Source organism: Schistocerca piceifrons, chromosome 7, assembly GCF_021461385.2.
Source record: "Schistocerca piceifrons isolate TAMUIC-IGC-003096 chromosome 7, iqSchPice1.1, whole genome shotgun sequence".
NCBI classification, from domain to species: domain Eukaryota; kingdom Metazoa; phylum Arthropoda; class Insecta; order Orthoptera; family Acrididae; genus Schistocerca; species Schistocerca piceifrons.
Window position 1 is genome coordinate 45,535,966 of NC_060144.1, and position 16,259 is coordinate 45,552,224.

General features: G+C 45.0%; 1 protein-coding gene across 1 annotated transcript in view; it reads right to left on the reverse strand.

The window, feature by feature from the left end:
- The window catches only part of LOC124805412 (UDP-glucosyltransferase 2-like), a 52,352-nt gene that overhangs the window by 2,441 nt on the left and 33,652 nt on the right, over nucleotides 1-16,259 (reverse strand). Inside the window, exons 5-7 of the mRNA XM_047265973.1 lie at nucleotides 14,879-15,338; nucleotides 10,974-11,196; nucleotides 5,117-5,336 (exon numbers count right to left, since the gene is read on the reverse strand). Of these exons, the coding sequence (XP_047121929.1) occupies nucleotides 5,117-5,336; nucleotides 10,974-11,196; nucleotides 14,879-15,338 (903 nt within the window). The remainder of the gene's footprint in view (nucleotides 1-5,116; nucleotides 5,337-10,973; nucleotides 11,197-14,878; nucleotides 15,339-16,259) is intronic.

Genomic DNA, 16,259 nt, shown 5'->3' on the forward strand with positions numbered 1-16,259 from the left:
ACAGAAAAATAGTGCAGATCGAATAACTAATGAAGAGGTACTGAGTCGAACTGAAAAAAAGATATTTGTGGAACTCGAACTAAAGAAGGAGCTGGTTGATGGTATACGTTCCGAAGCATCCAGCAATCATCAGTTTCTTGATCGAGGGAAGTGTGGGGGATAAAAATTGTAGAAGGATGCCAAGACTTCAAATCAAAGAGCAGATGCAAATGGAAGTTTGTTGCAGTGGCTGTGCAGAGATGAAGACGCATGCGCAAGATAGCCTATAGTGGAGAGAAGCATCAAAGCATCCGTCAGGCTGAATACCAGAGCAAGATTATGTTATAGCACGTAATAATACATACACTATGTGATCAAAAGTATCCGAACACCCCCAAAGGCATACGTTTTTCGTATCACGAGCATTTTGCTGCCACCTACTGCCAGGTACTCCATATCAGCGACCTCAGTAGTCATTAGACACCGTGAGAGAGCAGAATGGGGCGCTCCGCGGAACTCACGGACTTCGAACGTGGTCAGCTGATTCGGTGTCAAGTCTGCACGCGAGATTTCTATACTCCTAAACATCCTTAGGTCCATTGTTTCCGGTTCGAGAGTGAAGTGGAAACGTGAAGGGACACGGACAGCACAAAAGCGTACAGGCCGACCACGTCTGTTGACTAACAGAGACCGCCGACAGTTGAAGAGGGTTGTAATGTCTAGTAGGCAGATATCTATCCAGACCATCACACAGAAATTCCAAACTGCATTAGGATCCACTGCAAGTACTATGACAGTTAGGCGGGAGGTGAGAAAACTTGGATTTGCTAGTTCCAGCGGCTACTCATAAGCAACATATCACGCCGGTAAATGGCAAACGACGACTCGCTTTGTGTAAGGAGCGTAAATATTTGACGATTGAATAATGGAAAAACGTTGTGTGGACTAACGAATCACGGTACACAATGTGGCGATCCGATGGCGGAGGGTGGATAAGGAAAATGGCCCGTGAACATCATCTGCCAGCGTGTGTAGTGATAACAGTAAAATTCGGAGGCGGTGGTGTTATGGTGTGGTCGTGTTTTTCATGGAGGGAGCTTGCACCTCTTGTTGTCTTGGGTGGCACTATCACAGCAGAGGCCTAGAATGATGTTTTAAGCACATTGTTGCTACCCACTGTTGAAGAGTAATTTGGGGATAGCGATTGCTTCTTTCAACACGATCCAGCACATGTTCACAATGCACGGCCTGTGGCGGAGTGGTTACACGACAGTAACATCCCTGTAATGGAATGGGCTGCACAGAGTCCTGACCTGAATCCTGTAGAACACCTTTAGGATGTTTTGGAACGCCGACTTTGTGCCAGGCGTCACCGACCGACATCGATACCTCTCCTCAGTGCAGCACTCCGTGAAGAATGGGCTGCCATTCCCCGAGAAACCTTCCAGCACCTGATTGAACGTATGCGAGAGTGGAAGCTGTGATCAAGGCTACGGGTTGCCAACACGATATTTAAAAATGGTTCAAATGGCTCTGAGCACTATGGGACTTAACATCTGAGGTCATCGGTCCCCTAGAACTTAGAGCTACTTAAACATAACCAACCTAAGGCCATCACACACATCTATGCCCCAGGCAGGATTCGAACCTGCGACCGTAGCGGTCGCGCGGTTATGGACTGAAGCGCCTAGAACCACTCGGCCTCAGCGGCTGGCACGATATTGAATTCTATGAATACCGATGGAAGGCGCCACGAACTTGTAAGTTATTTTCAGCCAGGTGTCCGGATATTTTTGATCACGTAGTGTATTTATCATTACATAACAGTACTTGTTGTGACTTTGACATTCAGTACGATGTGCAACCACAAGCGCTGCGATGAGAGCATCTAAATAACTTGGCATGGGATCGAGAGGAGCCTGCATAAGGTCGTGGAATGTTTGCTCAATGAGAACGGGTCAGACTCTGCGTACCATTAACTTTGGTAGCAGCAGCAGTGTGACGATCAAATTGCTAACCAACTACATCCCACACAAACTCGATGAGTAACATGCCAGATAAAAAAGGCAGTGAAAAGGGCAGTGTTACAAGCCAAATTTCGAAGATAATTGATTATACATCCGTCGCCACAAGTGGATGGCAGTCGTTACATTTAAACACGGCGTCAGAAGTATTCTGATGGAGTGGCAATAACCTCAGTGAGGAAGCTGTTTTCTGCTCGGATTGCGCTCAGAACATCTGGTGCAAAGCCGCTAATCAATACGAGCTGCCAGATTATGTCTAACACACATGAGAGTATTCCGGTATGAAATGTGTAAGCGAGATTAATCGAAAAACAATGGGAATTTGCTGGTTTCCACATTTTTCTCTTACCTGCGACCTAGTGGCGCTGGATTGTTATTATATTCCCCCAGTCTTCGTCATATTAACTAATGTATGGCGAGTATAGTGTTTGCGTTGGTGTCCCACAGCCTATTTCCGTTTAATTCGCTAAAGGGACTGTCCACCTTAATGTCACACTTCGATGTACATATAACCTTTAACAGTATCAACCCTCATCCTTTGACAGGGGAATGAACTGTAACTCAGGATTCTATCAAGAATTTTAAGCCACCATCTTTCCTCCACTCATTTGTCAAACATCATAACAATTTATTCTACACCTAATATTCGAGATGGTTACCCCTCGGTGAGAGTTACCGCACCACTGTAATGTGGGTTTGACATTAGTTCTCATCAAATTCAGCTGTTATCTGGCCCTCAAGAACCATAATTCGTCTAGTGCACGATCTCGTCATGACAGATTCCTATGGCTCACAAGGTTTCAGCTGTTATCGACTTGCATCGTTCTCAACGTAAATTTTGCGGCAGCTTCCATCAAAGTCAACTATGCACCATCAGCTTTCTTCAATTTCTATACGTCAGTGCCCACCTATGTACATATAACACACCTCATATTTCTCATAGGTTCACCCCATGTCAAATTAGTGACATGGCTGGTGAAATTAGTAACGCAACAGACACCGCAGAACTGCAAACCTATATTCTACACGATACTGTCTTCTGATTTCTTCATCTTCATATACAATGCATCAAGACCTAACGTTAACACAGTTAACTATATTGGGCCAAATCTGCATAGATGACTTTGAATATGCTTCTCCAAACTTTTCAACACAAATAGCGAAACCTTTGTTAGCTTAACAGCTGACAAACTGTAACTGGGCTCGCCAGCCTTCCTTCATTGTGCACATTATAAATGCCTTATTTGTTCGAGTAGAAATTACGTTAAAGTTGCATGGACACCAGCCTTAATAAATTTGGCACTGGAGATTTGCACGTTCATCCTTACATATCGCATCTGCTTGCTCACCTGCACTGACACTTTTTACTAACCATTAAAGCACAGTGCCTGGTCGTCGTCTACATTTGCATAAGCTGCCCAGTCAGCCTACATACAGAACAATATCAATGAGAGACAGGAGAGAAAACGGATAAGTTTTATTCAGTCCTGATATTTTCTTCGGCATCTTTTAACAATATTTAGCAAGACCTTAGATGAATAACTAATTAATTTTATAGCATGCCGGTAAACATGCTTCACTGTAAAACAGTTTAAATTCAAATATTCACTGCACAAAAGTGTAAAGGTATTCAGTTACAGTGAGGTAATCCATTTTTTTAACTGCTCGAGCGTTTCAGAGAACTGGGCAATAAATTAGCAGCAATAAGCCTAAACTCCTTCCGCTGTACACTCACGTTCAGAAAAAAAAGAAACAGATCACCTTGAACGACTAGAGATAGAGCGTTCATTTTCACAAGACACGTACATTAGTATGTTCTACAGAAATGACTAGCATTTGAACCATGTCGCGGGTTCAAGTTCGACATCGATATTGCGGCGCAACACCACCTGCCGGTAAAACATGCACGCGGCGCTCGTTGTCGCTATAAACCGAAGGTACTTGATCAGTGTGACTTGAATAGACGTGCAGGATGCCTCGCAGAGATATGTGCGAATCGTACCGTCAAATCAATGAGTGTGAAAGAGGGCTCATTATTGGCGCTAGAGAATGTGAAGCATGCATCCGGGTAACTGCTGCTCGTGTGGGACGGAGTGTTTAGGCAGTGCAACGGGTGTGTGCAGAATGGTACTAGAATACGACGAGATGGGTCACGTCAGACAACCTAGAGTCCTCCTAGGCTCTGGCACAACATTGGAACACATCGTACGCTACCACGGGTGACAGTCCGTCGATGTTCATTACAGCATGGGCTACGTGTGCGTCTTCCACTTCTCCTACTACCCTTGACGAATGTGCAGAAACATGCTAAATGGCAACGATGTATGGAACGACGTCACTGGGGACAGGAATGGCATCAGGTAGCTATTCTGGAGGAATTCTGGCTCTGTTTATCTGAAAATGATTGCCGCATTTTTGTTCGACGCATCACAGTGGCTGCATTCACATAAGCCACGCAGCTCCAGCTCAACGTCTTATGGTATGGGGTGCTATTGGGTGAAACCACAGATCACATTTCGTGCGTGTCCAGGGCTCTGTGATCAGCGTGACGTATATGAATGACATCCTGCGACCCGTAGCCACACTCTTTCTGCACAAAACCCCAGACGCCATTTTTCAGCGAGACAATGCATGACCACTTATTGCTGCACGAACACATGCCTTTTGGTGCCATAGGATGTCAGCCTTTTGCCCTTCCCCGCCGGATCACCAGACTTCTCGCCAATCGAAAATGTGTGGGATATATTAAAACGATGGGTGCAGCGCTGTGACCCAGTGCCAACAACCACAGATGAATTTCGTAACCAAGTAAATGCTGCATGGATGGCTATACCAGAGGACGCCATTCGTGCCCGATATGCTTCGATGGCATCACGCATGGAGCTTACCAGGGGCCATGGCGGACCCTGTACCTATTCCGCACCAGGACACATGCTGAACCGAGGTGACTGCACTGCTAATCATTTCTGTAGAAGATACTAATGTACATGTCGTGTGAATATGAATGTTCTATATCTAGTCGTTCAAGATGTTCTGTTTTTTTTTTTCTGAACATGAGTGTGTCTTTCTGGAACGTGCTTGTAATAAAGACGTGTATCATTTACGCTACTTACCTGGGGTCTTCCAGAACTCTGTGTATGGCATCAAGGACAGATTCCTTCGTGATATCCTTGAGGTAAATTCGGACACCAATTCCTGCTGCGTTTATCTTGGCACAGTTGTGACGCTGGTCAGAGAAGAACGGCACGGCGATCAGCGGTATGGAGCGAAACGCTGCTTCATTTAGGCTCTGTATACCGCCTTGCATGATGAACAGTTTCACTTTTGGATGAGCTGAAAAAAACGTAAGCTTTGATAGTTTCAGGGAGCATAGATTTTTCAGAACCACTAAAAATTCTTTCTTAATCTACAGCTGCCAAAGAATAGGTGTCGTTTCGCAAATTATAGACGTCTTGCGATGGCGAGATGCTCTGTTTTTCTAATGAGAAGTAATCTTCAGACTAATTTGTGTCTCTGGATTTAATACTTTCTGAATGACATGGATTGTTTACTGCATTCTGGAGAGAAGATATTGTTGTGGCGTATAGGACATATACATTCCCCCAGCAACGCTATTAGATAAGTTTTTAATTTGTTAGTATCTCGCCATTACCATACAAGCATACTTGATATAAAATAATTAATGTGCTCTATCATCAATAGTCTTATTTTACTCGAAGTACCAGGTCTCTCTTTCTTAACGTGGTGGTGTATGTTGCGTATACGAAAAACGAAAGGACATGAGTTGAAAATTCTTGTAATATCTCCACGTAGTATCCTGCTGGTGAAATCACATCTTTTTCGCCGTCTATCTATGCTGCATGTCACAGACGTTTTAACTTTGTGACGGAATAAAAGGGGCCAACTACGTTGGGAATGATGATGCATGTAGCGTGAAAGCATTTTCATCTTAGTGATTTCTTTCATTTCCGGGAAAAATTAATTCGTGGAGTTCTGTGACATGATTAAGAGATAAAAAATTTGTACACAGACGTCGCTTCGTTGGCTCAGTGTGGGAGGCGTCGCTGTGTCTGCGGCTTGTTCAAAATTTTCAGACTACAGAAATCCTATTGGGTCACCCTCTCTCCCTCTCACGATTTCGCGCGGTTTTGACCTGGGGTCTACGTGGCCAGTTTGGCGTTCGTCCGTTGCAGAACCGTGTCGTGGAGCTGGAGAAGTCTCCTGGTTCTGTTTGACCGCTTGTTGGCTTAGGAATAGGAGAGTGCTTGATTCAGTTACGTACGGTACTTTTGAACCGCAGTCTCTGTGCTCATTAGGCTGTGAGTTACCGGTCTGGCGAAAAGACAGCCAAGTTGTAGAGTGTTCACACCGGCACACTGGTCTTTAGATTTTTACGGCAGTAAAGGCTTGGATTTTTAATTCGGTAGAGTGTTGACTTGAGGTTAGCCAGGAGAGACACTCTTTAAGAGACGTGTGATGGGACGAACCCGGGTGCCGCTGGAAGGATGTGTGCAGTCGAGCATCAGGTCCGGAGAGGGGGCTGGAACCGTGTCCTCCAGTCGCTGCAGCCGCCGCCGCTTCGCCTGCTGTATTCACCCCTCCCCCCCCCCCCGCCCCCCGCCACGTGTTTCGTAAGGTGCGCCACTTCACACGTGGAGTTGACTCGCCCCCCTCCAGGAGACCAGAACCCTGTTTCATAGTCGCGCACCCAGCTGGTTGCTCTCAGCTCGCACTTTGGCAACCTCGTGGTGTTCGCCTTTATCTTTCCGTGTGCTTTCAGTACGTAGCAAACAACTTAGGCAGTCACTGGCTATGTCCGAGAATTATTAATGAAACTCTGTTTCATCCTCCCACGCCAAGGTTGTGTTTTAGAGTTATGATTCCTTATATGTTTGCCAATGGTTCTTTTTAATTCATGAATAGTTAATTTTCATGTTTAAAGCCAATAAATCTATTTTTATAACGACTTTTTTTCCTCTCGTAACTAAGAGATCTCTCCTCTAATTGTCTGTATGAGTCGTGTGGCTTCCGTTAGTTTCGTGCTTAATTGAGCCACCTCTGTTAATATTCATTTAAATAAGAAATATTTTGGAAATTTGTGGTAACTTCCTATGGGACCAAACTGCTGAAGGCATCATTCCCTAAGCGTACACACTACGTAATATAACTTAAACTAATTTACGCTAAGGACAACAGGCACACCCATGCCCGAGGGAGGACTCGAACATCCGCCGAGGGGAGCCCTGCGAACCGTGTCAAGGCGCCCTAGACTGCACGGCTACCCCGCGTGGCTTTAAATAAGGCATTTACACTGTGCAACAGTATCCTTGTTTTAAATCATTTTGCACGATCGTTGGGAACGTTTCCTTACGCTGTAGTTTGGTGTTGTGCATAACAGGGTTATCCTCCAACCACGACCGACATCCCACACCGACAGCGGCCCACAGCTCGTGACTGAACTGTTGGCCGGACTGAAAGTGGAGTAGTCTTTCACCTTTCTTCGCCGCAGCACTAGGAGGGCGACCACCTCAGCCACCTTTTACCCCCGAGAAAGATCTCTTCTATTCATTTGATAGCAGGCTAAGTGGTCTCGCGGCCAGTGTAGGACTGGAACGAGGGGGCCGGCCGCGATGGCCGTGCGGTCCTAGGCGCTGCAGTCCGGAACCGCGGGACTGCTACGGTCGCAGGTTCGAATCCTGCCTCGGGCATGGGTGTGTGTGATGTCCTTAGGTTAGTTAGGTTTAAGTAGTTCTAAGTTCTAGGGGACTGATGACCTAAGATGTTAAGTCCCATAGTGCTCAGAGCCATTTGAACCATTTTTTTGGAACGAGGGTTCCACACGGTACCTCAGCCAGCTCGACCTGTACGGCCGCCCTACAAATATTAATGGCTGGAATCAAATTTTGTGCAGTATTTATCTACTGACCCTCCTGGTAACGGAATCAATCATTGAATACTATAATTAAACCATTTCACAAGACAGCCGGAGAAGGTGTTATGTACCACTGAGTAAACTGCAGATGTGGTGAAATTGTTGTGTCTTAAAAACCTGTCTAAGCCAATAAACTTTGCTTCTACGAGCTTTCGTATGTGAGCAGAAGACACCATTATCAGAAATCATGTCGAATACTTTTCCGTTTAATACCAGTGATCGCCGATGTAATGGAAGGTTTCTGTATTTAGGCTTACTACCATCTTCAGAATTGAGGAATTCTTATTGAAAAGCTAATGCGCCGTAATTTCAAGTAGTGGTATACTGCGTCGGAACAAATGTCTCTAATGCTCCTCTTTTGCCTTTCGCATGCGCAGACAACGTACAGTAGCACGTGTGGCGCAGCGGACCGTCGACCGCCTCCACGACTGCACGAGCGCCGCGGGGGGAATCCGTCGAGCACTTGTCGTCATCCTGTACGGCGGTTTTACGAGTGCGAGAACATCGTCTCTGTGATATTCGTGATCCAGCCAGAACACTGCTGACCTCTGAAAGCCAAAATGTTCGTAACGTCCGATGTGCCGTAACCCATGTGCCTCGTCCCGATTATGTTGCCCCATTTCGACTGTGTCAAGCTCGGTCAGTACACGCGCGTCTTTAGCAACAGGTTGCCCAAGCGTGGCGTCTGGGCTCGCTTCGTACGCAGCATTCGGCGAAGACATTCGAACGGGCCGAAGACTGCCACTCAGTTTATAGCGTTGCGCATCAGACTAACAGCTTTCGGTTTCTTTCATAGGGATATGCTTTCATGACTGGAGCAATAGACTCTGGGCAGGAAGAGACATAAAGCACTGCACCACGAGTTTTAAATGGAACAAGTTCATTTGGGGCAGTATATTCCAGCAGTTTCAGAACGACGGCCAACTTAATCTCGGATTTAACATCTTACTGTGTGTGAAGAAGATAGTGGAGAAATAGCCACCTTCCACCAGTCGCGGCTGGATATATAGAGATCCAAGCATCAGGCAACAAGGTGTGTAAAGGCCCTCTTACACCGCACTGCAGCAGGCCATACAAAACGTCGACTCTGCAGGCCAACGCCAGGACGTCCTTAACGTGTCAAAACCAGGACTCAACAAATGCAAATACCACGAACATTTTATTGTTAATTTACACTACTGGCCATTAAAACTGCTACACCGAGAAGAAATGCAGATGATAAACGGGTATTCATTGGACAAATATATTATACTAGAACTGACATGTGATTACATTTTCACGCAATTTGGGTGCATAGATCCTAAGAAATCAGTACCCAGAACAACCACCTATGGCCGTAATAACGGCCTTGATGCTTCTGGGCATCGAGTCAAACAGAGCTTGGATGGCGTGTACAGGTACAGCTGCCCACGCAGCTTCAACACGATATCACGGATCATCAAGAGTAGTGACTGGCGTATTGTGACGAGCCAGTTGCTCCGCCACAATTGACCAGACCATTTCAATTGGTGAGAGATCTCGAGAATGTGTTGGCCAGGGCAGCAGTGGAACATTTTCTGTATCCAGAAAGGCCCGTACAGGACCTGCAACATGCGGTCGTGCATTATCCTGCTGAAATGTACGGTTTTGCAGGGATCAAAAAAATGTTCAAATGTATGTGAAATCTTACGGGACTTAACTGCTAACGTCATCACTCCCAAAGCTTACACACTACTTAACCTAAATTTTCCTCAGGACAAGCATACACACCCATGGCCGAGGGAGGACTCGAACCTCCGCCGGGATCAGCCGCACAGTCCATGACTGCAGCGCCTTAGTTTGCAGGGATCGAATGAAGGGTAGAGCCACGGGTCGTAACACATCTGAAATGTAACGTCCACTGTTCAAAGTGCCGTCAGTGCGAACAAGAGGTGACCGAGACGTGTAACCAATGGCACCCCATACCATCACACCGGGTGATACACCAGTATGGCGATGACGAATACACGCTTCCAATGTGCGTTCACCGCGATGTCGCCAAACACGGATGCGAGCATCACGATGCTGTAAACAGAACCTGGATTCATCCGAAAAAATGACGTTTTGCCATTCGTGCACCCAGGATCGTCGTTGAGTACACCATCGCAAGCGCTCCTGTAATGCAGCGTCAAGGGTAACCGCAGCCATGGTCTCCGAGCTGATAGGCCATGCTGCTGCAAACGTCGTCGAACTGTTCGTGCACATGGTTGTTGTCTTGCAAACGTCCCCATCTGTTGACTCAGGGATCGAGACGTGGCTGCACGATCCGTTACAGCCATGGGGATAAGATGCCTGTCATCTGGACTACTAGTGATACGAGGCCGTTGGGATCCAGCACGGCGTTCCCTATTACCCTCCTGAACCCACCGATTCCATATTCTGCTAACAGTCATTGCATCTCGACCAACGCGAGCAGCAATGTCGCGATACGATAAACCGAAATCGCGATAGGCATCACAACAACGTTTTACCAGGCAACGCTGGTCAACTGCTGTTTGTGTATGAGAAATCGGTTGGAAACTTTCCTCATGTCGGCTTTTTGCAGGTGTCGCCACCGGCGCCAACCTTGTGTGATTGCTCTGAATAGCTGATCATTTGCATATCACAGCATCTTCTTCCTGTCGGTTAAATTTCGCGTCTGCAGCAATTTTAATGGCCAGGAGTGTAACACTAACTTTTTAGTATTGTGTGAATTTATTATTGCTTCCGAATTGGTGAGGATTATTCCCTTGAAACGTTGCGACAAATTGTATATACACCGAAAATGTTGGTAAACTAGTGAAATATTTAAACTGTAGTAGATAATCACGAGACAGGCTACTTATTACTGTTTGCAAATTTTTACCTGTTTAAACCGTCATTCACTTCTAGTTTTACTCCTTGAATGTTAATTAATCGAAATATAAAAAATGTTACATGTTACAAATGTAACCCACCGTATAAAACTGCTCTGACTAACGTTTCGCGCATTGATGGTGATATAGTTGCGTGAGTCGTACAGTGACGCAGAGTTCACATACCCAGAATGCCCTGCTGCGGGAGCCACTTTCTCACGAGTACGTTGTCTGGGATGTCAGGGATGTTGTCGTCCTCCCACTTCCAGACAACCCTCTGCGGTATCTCCCTGAAGGCGTCCACGAATGCCTGCCTTCTATGTTCCGGCAGCGTGCTGCTCTTGACGTTCGAGCCCAGGTTGAAGTAGATGACGCCGTGCTCTGCTTCGTCCAGAAACTTCTGGATATCCTGCACAGTAGGGCATCACAACACCCACGTGTCACATGTCTGTAGTGTCAAATATTCAGAAAGCTATTTAAACAGATTCCATATTCTCATCTATCTCCAAAACGTAAGACATACACCAACCAACCAGTGTGGTGCAAGTTTAAATATTTGAACAGGTGGAGATCACGTTACAACTAATACAGATCAACAGCTCGTACTGCTGTAAATAAACGTTTTTAAGGAAGACAACTAATTTACCATATACTTCTAGATTTCGCAGCCAAGCATTGCTAGCAGTTACTAAAATAAATTTATATGTTAAACGTTCAGTTATAAGGCGTTTCTTTATGTGTCCGGATTCACACAGTACATAATGCAATGAAGCGAGTAGGGGTAATCGTACTGTCATGAGAAATTTGTGACACCCAGGAAACAAAACGTGACAAATAATCTCGTCAGCAAAAAGAATAAGAACATCTCTTTTGACGCGTGCTACAGATGGAAAAAATAAAGTGATATACAAGGAAGAGTCGATAGTTAAAGGAGGAAGAAGAACAAGGTGTCACCGTTGACAAAGGATGCAACCACGATGTTTAAATTTAGGAGACCTTTAATAAGTATAAGCGAATTTCTAAGACTATGACAGTATATTCACCTTAAACGAAGGTGTAGCATCAGTCGTTATCTAAAGCTGTCCTATCACCGTTAGAACGTTAAAAATTAAAACTGAAAGAAGCTGACAGTAGAAATACTGACAGCGTTTTGTGGTCTGCCAACGAAGATTATATCAAACAAGAGAACAAAGCAGATGAAGGAAGCCATTTTCAACAAAATAAATGTAATCGTGTTGAAACTACGATGAATCTCAGAAAATTCTGAAAGAGTACATTTCTACCAGATAATTTTCGTTTTTGTTTCTTCAGGATTCTGGTTCCAACAGAGAGTGGGCGACCATAATGAAATATTGTTTTCGATATTCAACTGTTTAGATCAACATGCCAATGCCTCGACGTCAAGAACCTATGGACGATTCTGTGACCATGAAACTATCTGCTTTCCATGTCTACGTTCGCCCGCAATCTTTTCTTCGCTGATAAGTTGGATGACAAAGTGCCTGAAGTTTTGAGAGAAAGCCTTTTCAGCATGTGGTGATGGTCAGCACTTCAGGGTGCTCAAGTACTTCATCACTGGTTACCTACGAAGCCGTGATGCTTTCATCTCTCTATCATACACATCGAACATCGTACCTCTTTTCGCGAGATCATGAATATTCCGGCTTCCATTCCACACAACAAAGTCAACAGTACATAACATTTCATGTGTTAAATTGGAAGTAACGAGTATACCCGACATACCTGAAGTTTATAATTACTGGCTGAACAATCTAAACTCCACAGAATATTAAAGAAATGCCACGTTAAGGTTGAGAGGTGGCATGCCTTTAGATGCACACAGTGACTTGCCCCCTCTCATATTTATATCTTACTCTGAGTAAATCGATTTGGGGAAGTATGACCGAGTATTGTCATTACAAGGCTAGTATTTGGAACTCAGAAGATATGAATATATTCCTCTCTAATTGCATGTGGTGAAAAGTTGCTATTGCTTCACACGTGAAATTCCCACACAGCGTCTCTCGTCACCCGGGTGGTGCGGTGACAGGCAGGATCTGCTGATCTTGAAAGGGTTAAGCCGACGGGTGTGAGGGAGTCGAGTGGATGCTGTCCAGACGCTGACATTGTCATAAGAGCGTGGGCGACACACCCACAGGGGCCTGAAGGAGCGGCTGGGGCTAGAGATTCCATTACTTCGCAGAAGCTTAGTGAAAACACTTTCTGACAGGCTACCAGCGAGGCATGGGAATTACTTGTGTTTCCAGGCAGTCTTGGCGGGGAAATTCCCGCGTTTTCTGCAAAATCATAACTGTGATTGGCTTGCTCAGGGGATAGCTCCGGGACGTAGCACAATCGGCGCAGAAATTGGCGCCCAGTATCTCCATTGGTGGAATAGTAGTGCTTCGGCAATAGAGTGGAATTTTCCGCTGGTTCTCGAGTTGTTGATTGACACGTTTAACCACGGCCACTGTGGTGGGGGCGGTAATGTTCTGTGTTCGGCTTTTACGAGTGCTCTTGAGAGGGTCGGCTCTCGCCTTTCGGTCAGAGTAGGTTACAAGACTGAGCCTTTGCTGCTCTGGACAGCCTGCCTTCCGTTGGCTATCTAATATACTTTCATTTAATTGTAACTGTTTGACGAAGTTGTTGAAGTTTCGACTTCAACGTAACTTTCCGAGTTTTTGGCAACTGAGCGTGCTGCGTACAAGCGGCTTATGTTGTCCGCCTTGAGCAGTTTTGGCTAAAGTTGACTGTATCGGAGTTACTTGTGACTTTGCTTGTTAAAATCAATCACTGCACCGTCAGTGATTGTGTGGCGAGCCTTCTTCGTCTCCCTCAGAGGCGCATTTGTGTTGCTAGGAAGTCTTTTGTCTGGAGCAACCAGACCAGGATAATTTGTTTTGGGCTACACTCGCAACATTATCATCACCACGACGGGATGTCGAAGCAACCAGCCATCACCTCCGGTATGCCACATCGTGTCCTTGTAGTTAAGAAGACAGCTTGGTAATGTATGTCCGCAGCACCGGCAGATGAGGGAATTTAGCTATGTGACACTCAGAGCTCAGCAGAGTGCGCCTATTCCCGTCTTTTATAAAGTGGTTCTGTCTTGGGTGTTCATTATCTGAGTTCTCACTACTGTAGCAGCAATTAATGTTAGATTGCCTGGGTGTTCCTCTTAAGATTTGAGTTGCAAGGAATTGGCTCCACATAAATGTCACAATCTAGTTTATGGACAACTTCACCTTCACAGCATTTATTTGGGTACGCAATTTGACGTATTGTAAATGTTTCATGTGTTTTGTTTATTATTTTGAGTTTAGTTATAATAAATCAAATTGTTATTTTGGACAGAACTTTCATTCTGTTGATCTGTAGAGCAACCCTTTCATTTCTTACTACGTTAATGAAACTTTCCTTTATCAAATTAATTTCTATCAAATTAAATTATTGCAGGTGCCAAACTCTTTTCTACTCCACTTTCAGGGCCAGTTACAGTCAGTTCGCGTTTCTTCTTAGTCCATGTGCAACAGCAAAAGTCGGAGTTAGAAAAGGGGGGGGGGGGGCTTAGAGCATCATTTCCATATGAATATTCTAGAAGAATTTAGTGTTAAATACACTGCTAGCCCCGGCACCTGGCAAGGTGTGATTAGATTAAACAAGCTCTGATATTATCCGTCCAAACTTCAGTAGGCAAATATGAGGCGTTTATGGACTTAGGTGGGGGGATAAGTCTGTGCACAAAACTCGTACCTAAAGGCGTTAGGTGTCGGTTCACGTCTTAAGATGTCTGTAATACAATCACTTAGCTATGGAAGAACCATTACATGAACGCAACGGATACAATGCGGTACTCGGAGCCGCAAAGTGATATGTACAAGAGATTGTGACATACGCACGGGATAGAAGCAAATGAGGATTTTGATACAAATCTGTCTAAACATATTGTCCTAGAAAATGGAAAATCTGAATGTGTAATAAAAGTATAAAATTTTTAATGCCCCTCTTTTTGGTTCTTTCGCATAGCGTGTATTAAAAAGATAAGATTATGATACAAAGATATAAATGTTATATAATCACCTTACACCTACCTGTGGTAATGGTTCGACATTGTCTTCTACGTGCAGTCCTGTGACTTCAATCACATTTGGTACATTTGGTCTAGGGTAATCCCCACTGAAATGAACATCAACTATCAACATGCTGAAGTTGCGCTCCATTTCGTAAACTGATGGTGGATCTGGGCCAAAAATTTCCCTCATAATCGCTTCATGGGCAGGCAGTACTGTTGTCTGCCAGAAATAGAGAAACCTTGCGATGAAGTAAGTGTTGTACAGCCGCTGCCAGAAATTCATGTGGTCGGTGTATCCAATGAAAACATCTGACAGATATGCTGGGTTTATGGGGTTGCCTATGGCGTAGTAGGTTGGTGCCATAGCAGGAAGTGTCAGGATGCCAACCATGGGGGGCAGCCCTACTTTGTGCACCAGCCCGTAGAAACACTGGTACGGCAGACGCTCCATGACGACAAGATCAAACCTATGGTCAGACCTGGAACGAACAATGTCATGAGGAACATCTCCTTTACAGTCGATTGGAAAAGGAGTATAATTACTATGAAACATTTTGAAAGCTAAACAGCTTCTAGTTACAGCTATCATAATGCAAATTGGGAAACTAACGACCGCAAACTAGGCTGTTACTACTCTTGTTATCAATACAAGCAAGAAATGATTTACAGGCGTGCTGTAGCTTGGTAGGTAGAAAAATAGACACAACGAAAACAAACGTGACGAGACAAATTTACAAGTTGATCTGACGGCAAAGAAGATGAACATTAAGCGATCTAAGGCGCTGCAGTCATGGACTGTGCGGCTGGTCGCGGCGGAGGGTCGAGTCCTCCCTCGGGCACGGGTGTGTGTGTTTGTCCTTAGGATAATTTAGGTTAAGTAGTGTGTCAGCAGTTAAGTCCCATAAGATTTCACGCACAAGATGAACATTATTTAAATATTTTGCGAAATACTTCGTTGTATCATGCCGCAAGGACTGTGTTCCGCGTGGTCCTTGACGAATTTTAATGCTCAGGTCCAATGTCATATTTCTTTATTCTTTATCAGGCCTCTATTGAATACAGCGTTTCTAGCGCCCTTTTCAAACTTTGCCCTTGCACTTTTTATTATGAATAGTAGTTAACGTTCCGACGATGACGAGTTGATTAGAAATGGACTGCAAGCTTGAATAAGACGTGGACTTTAAAGGAAATCGACTTCGTCTTTTGAAATGATCTAACCAGGCATGGAAAACGTCGAAAATCGTACATTCGGATGGCAGAACTAGACTTTGGACCCGCTCCTGTCAGCTGCGATGCCAGTGTGTCAGCGCGCTATACCGTGTATGTGTCAAAGGCGAACGAGTGGCTACTTCCACGGCTTGAAAAACTTTCTGCAATGAACCATTGAGGCCGGCCTCAGC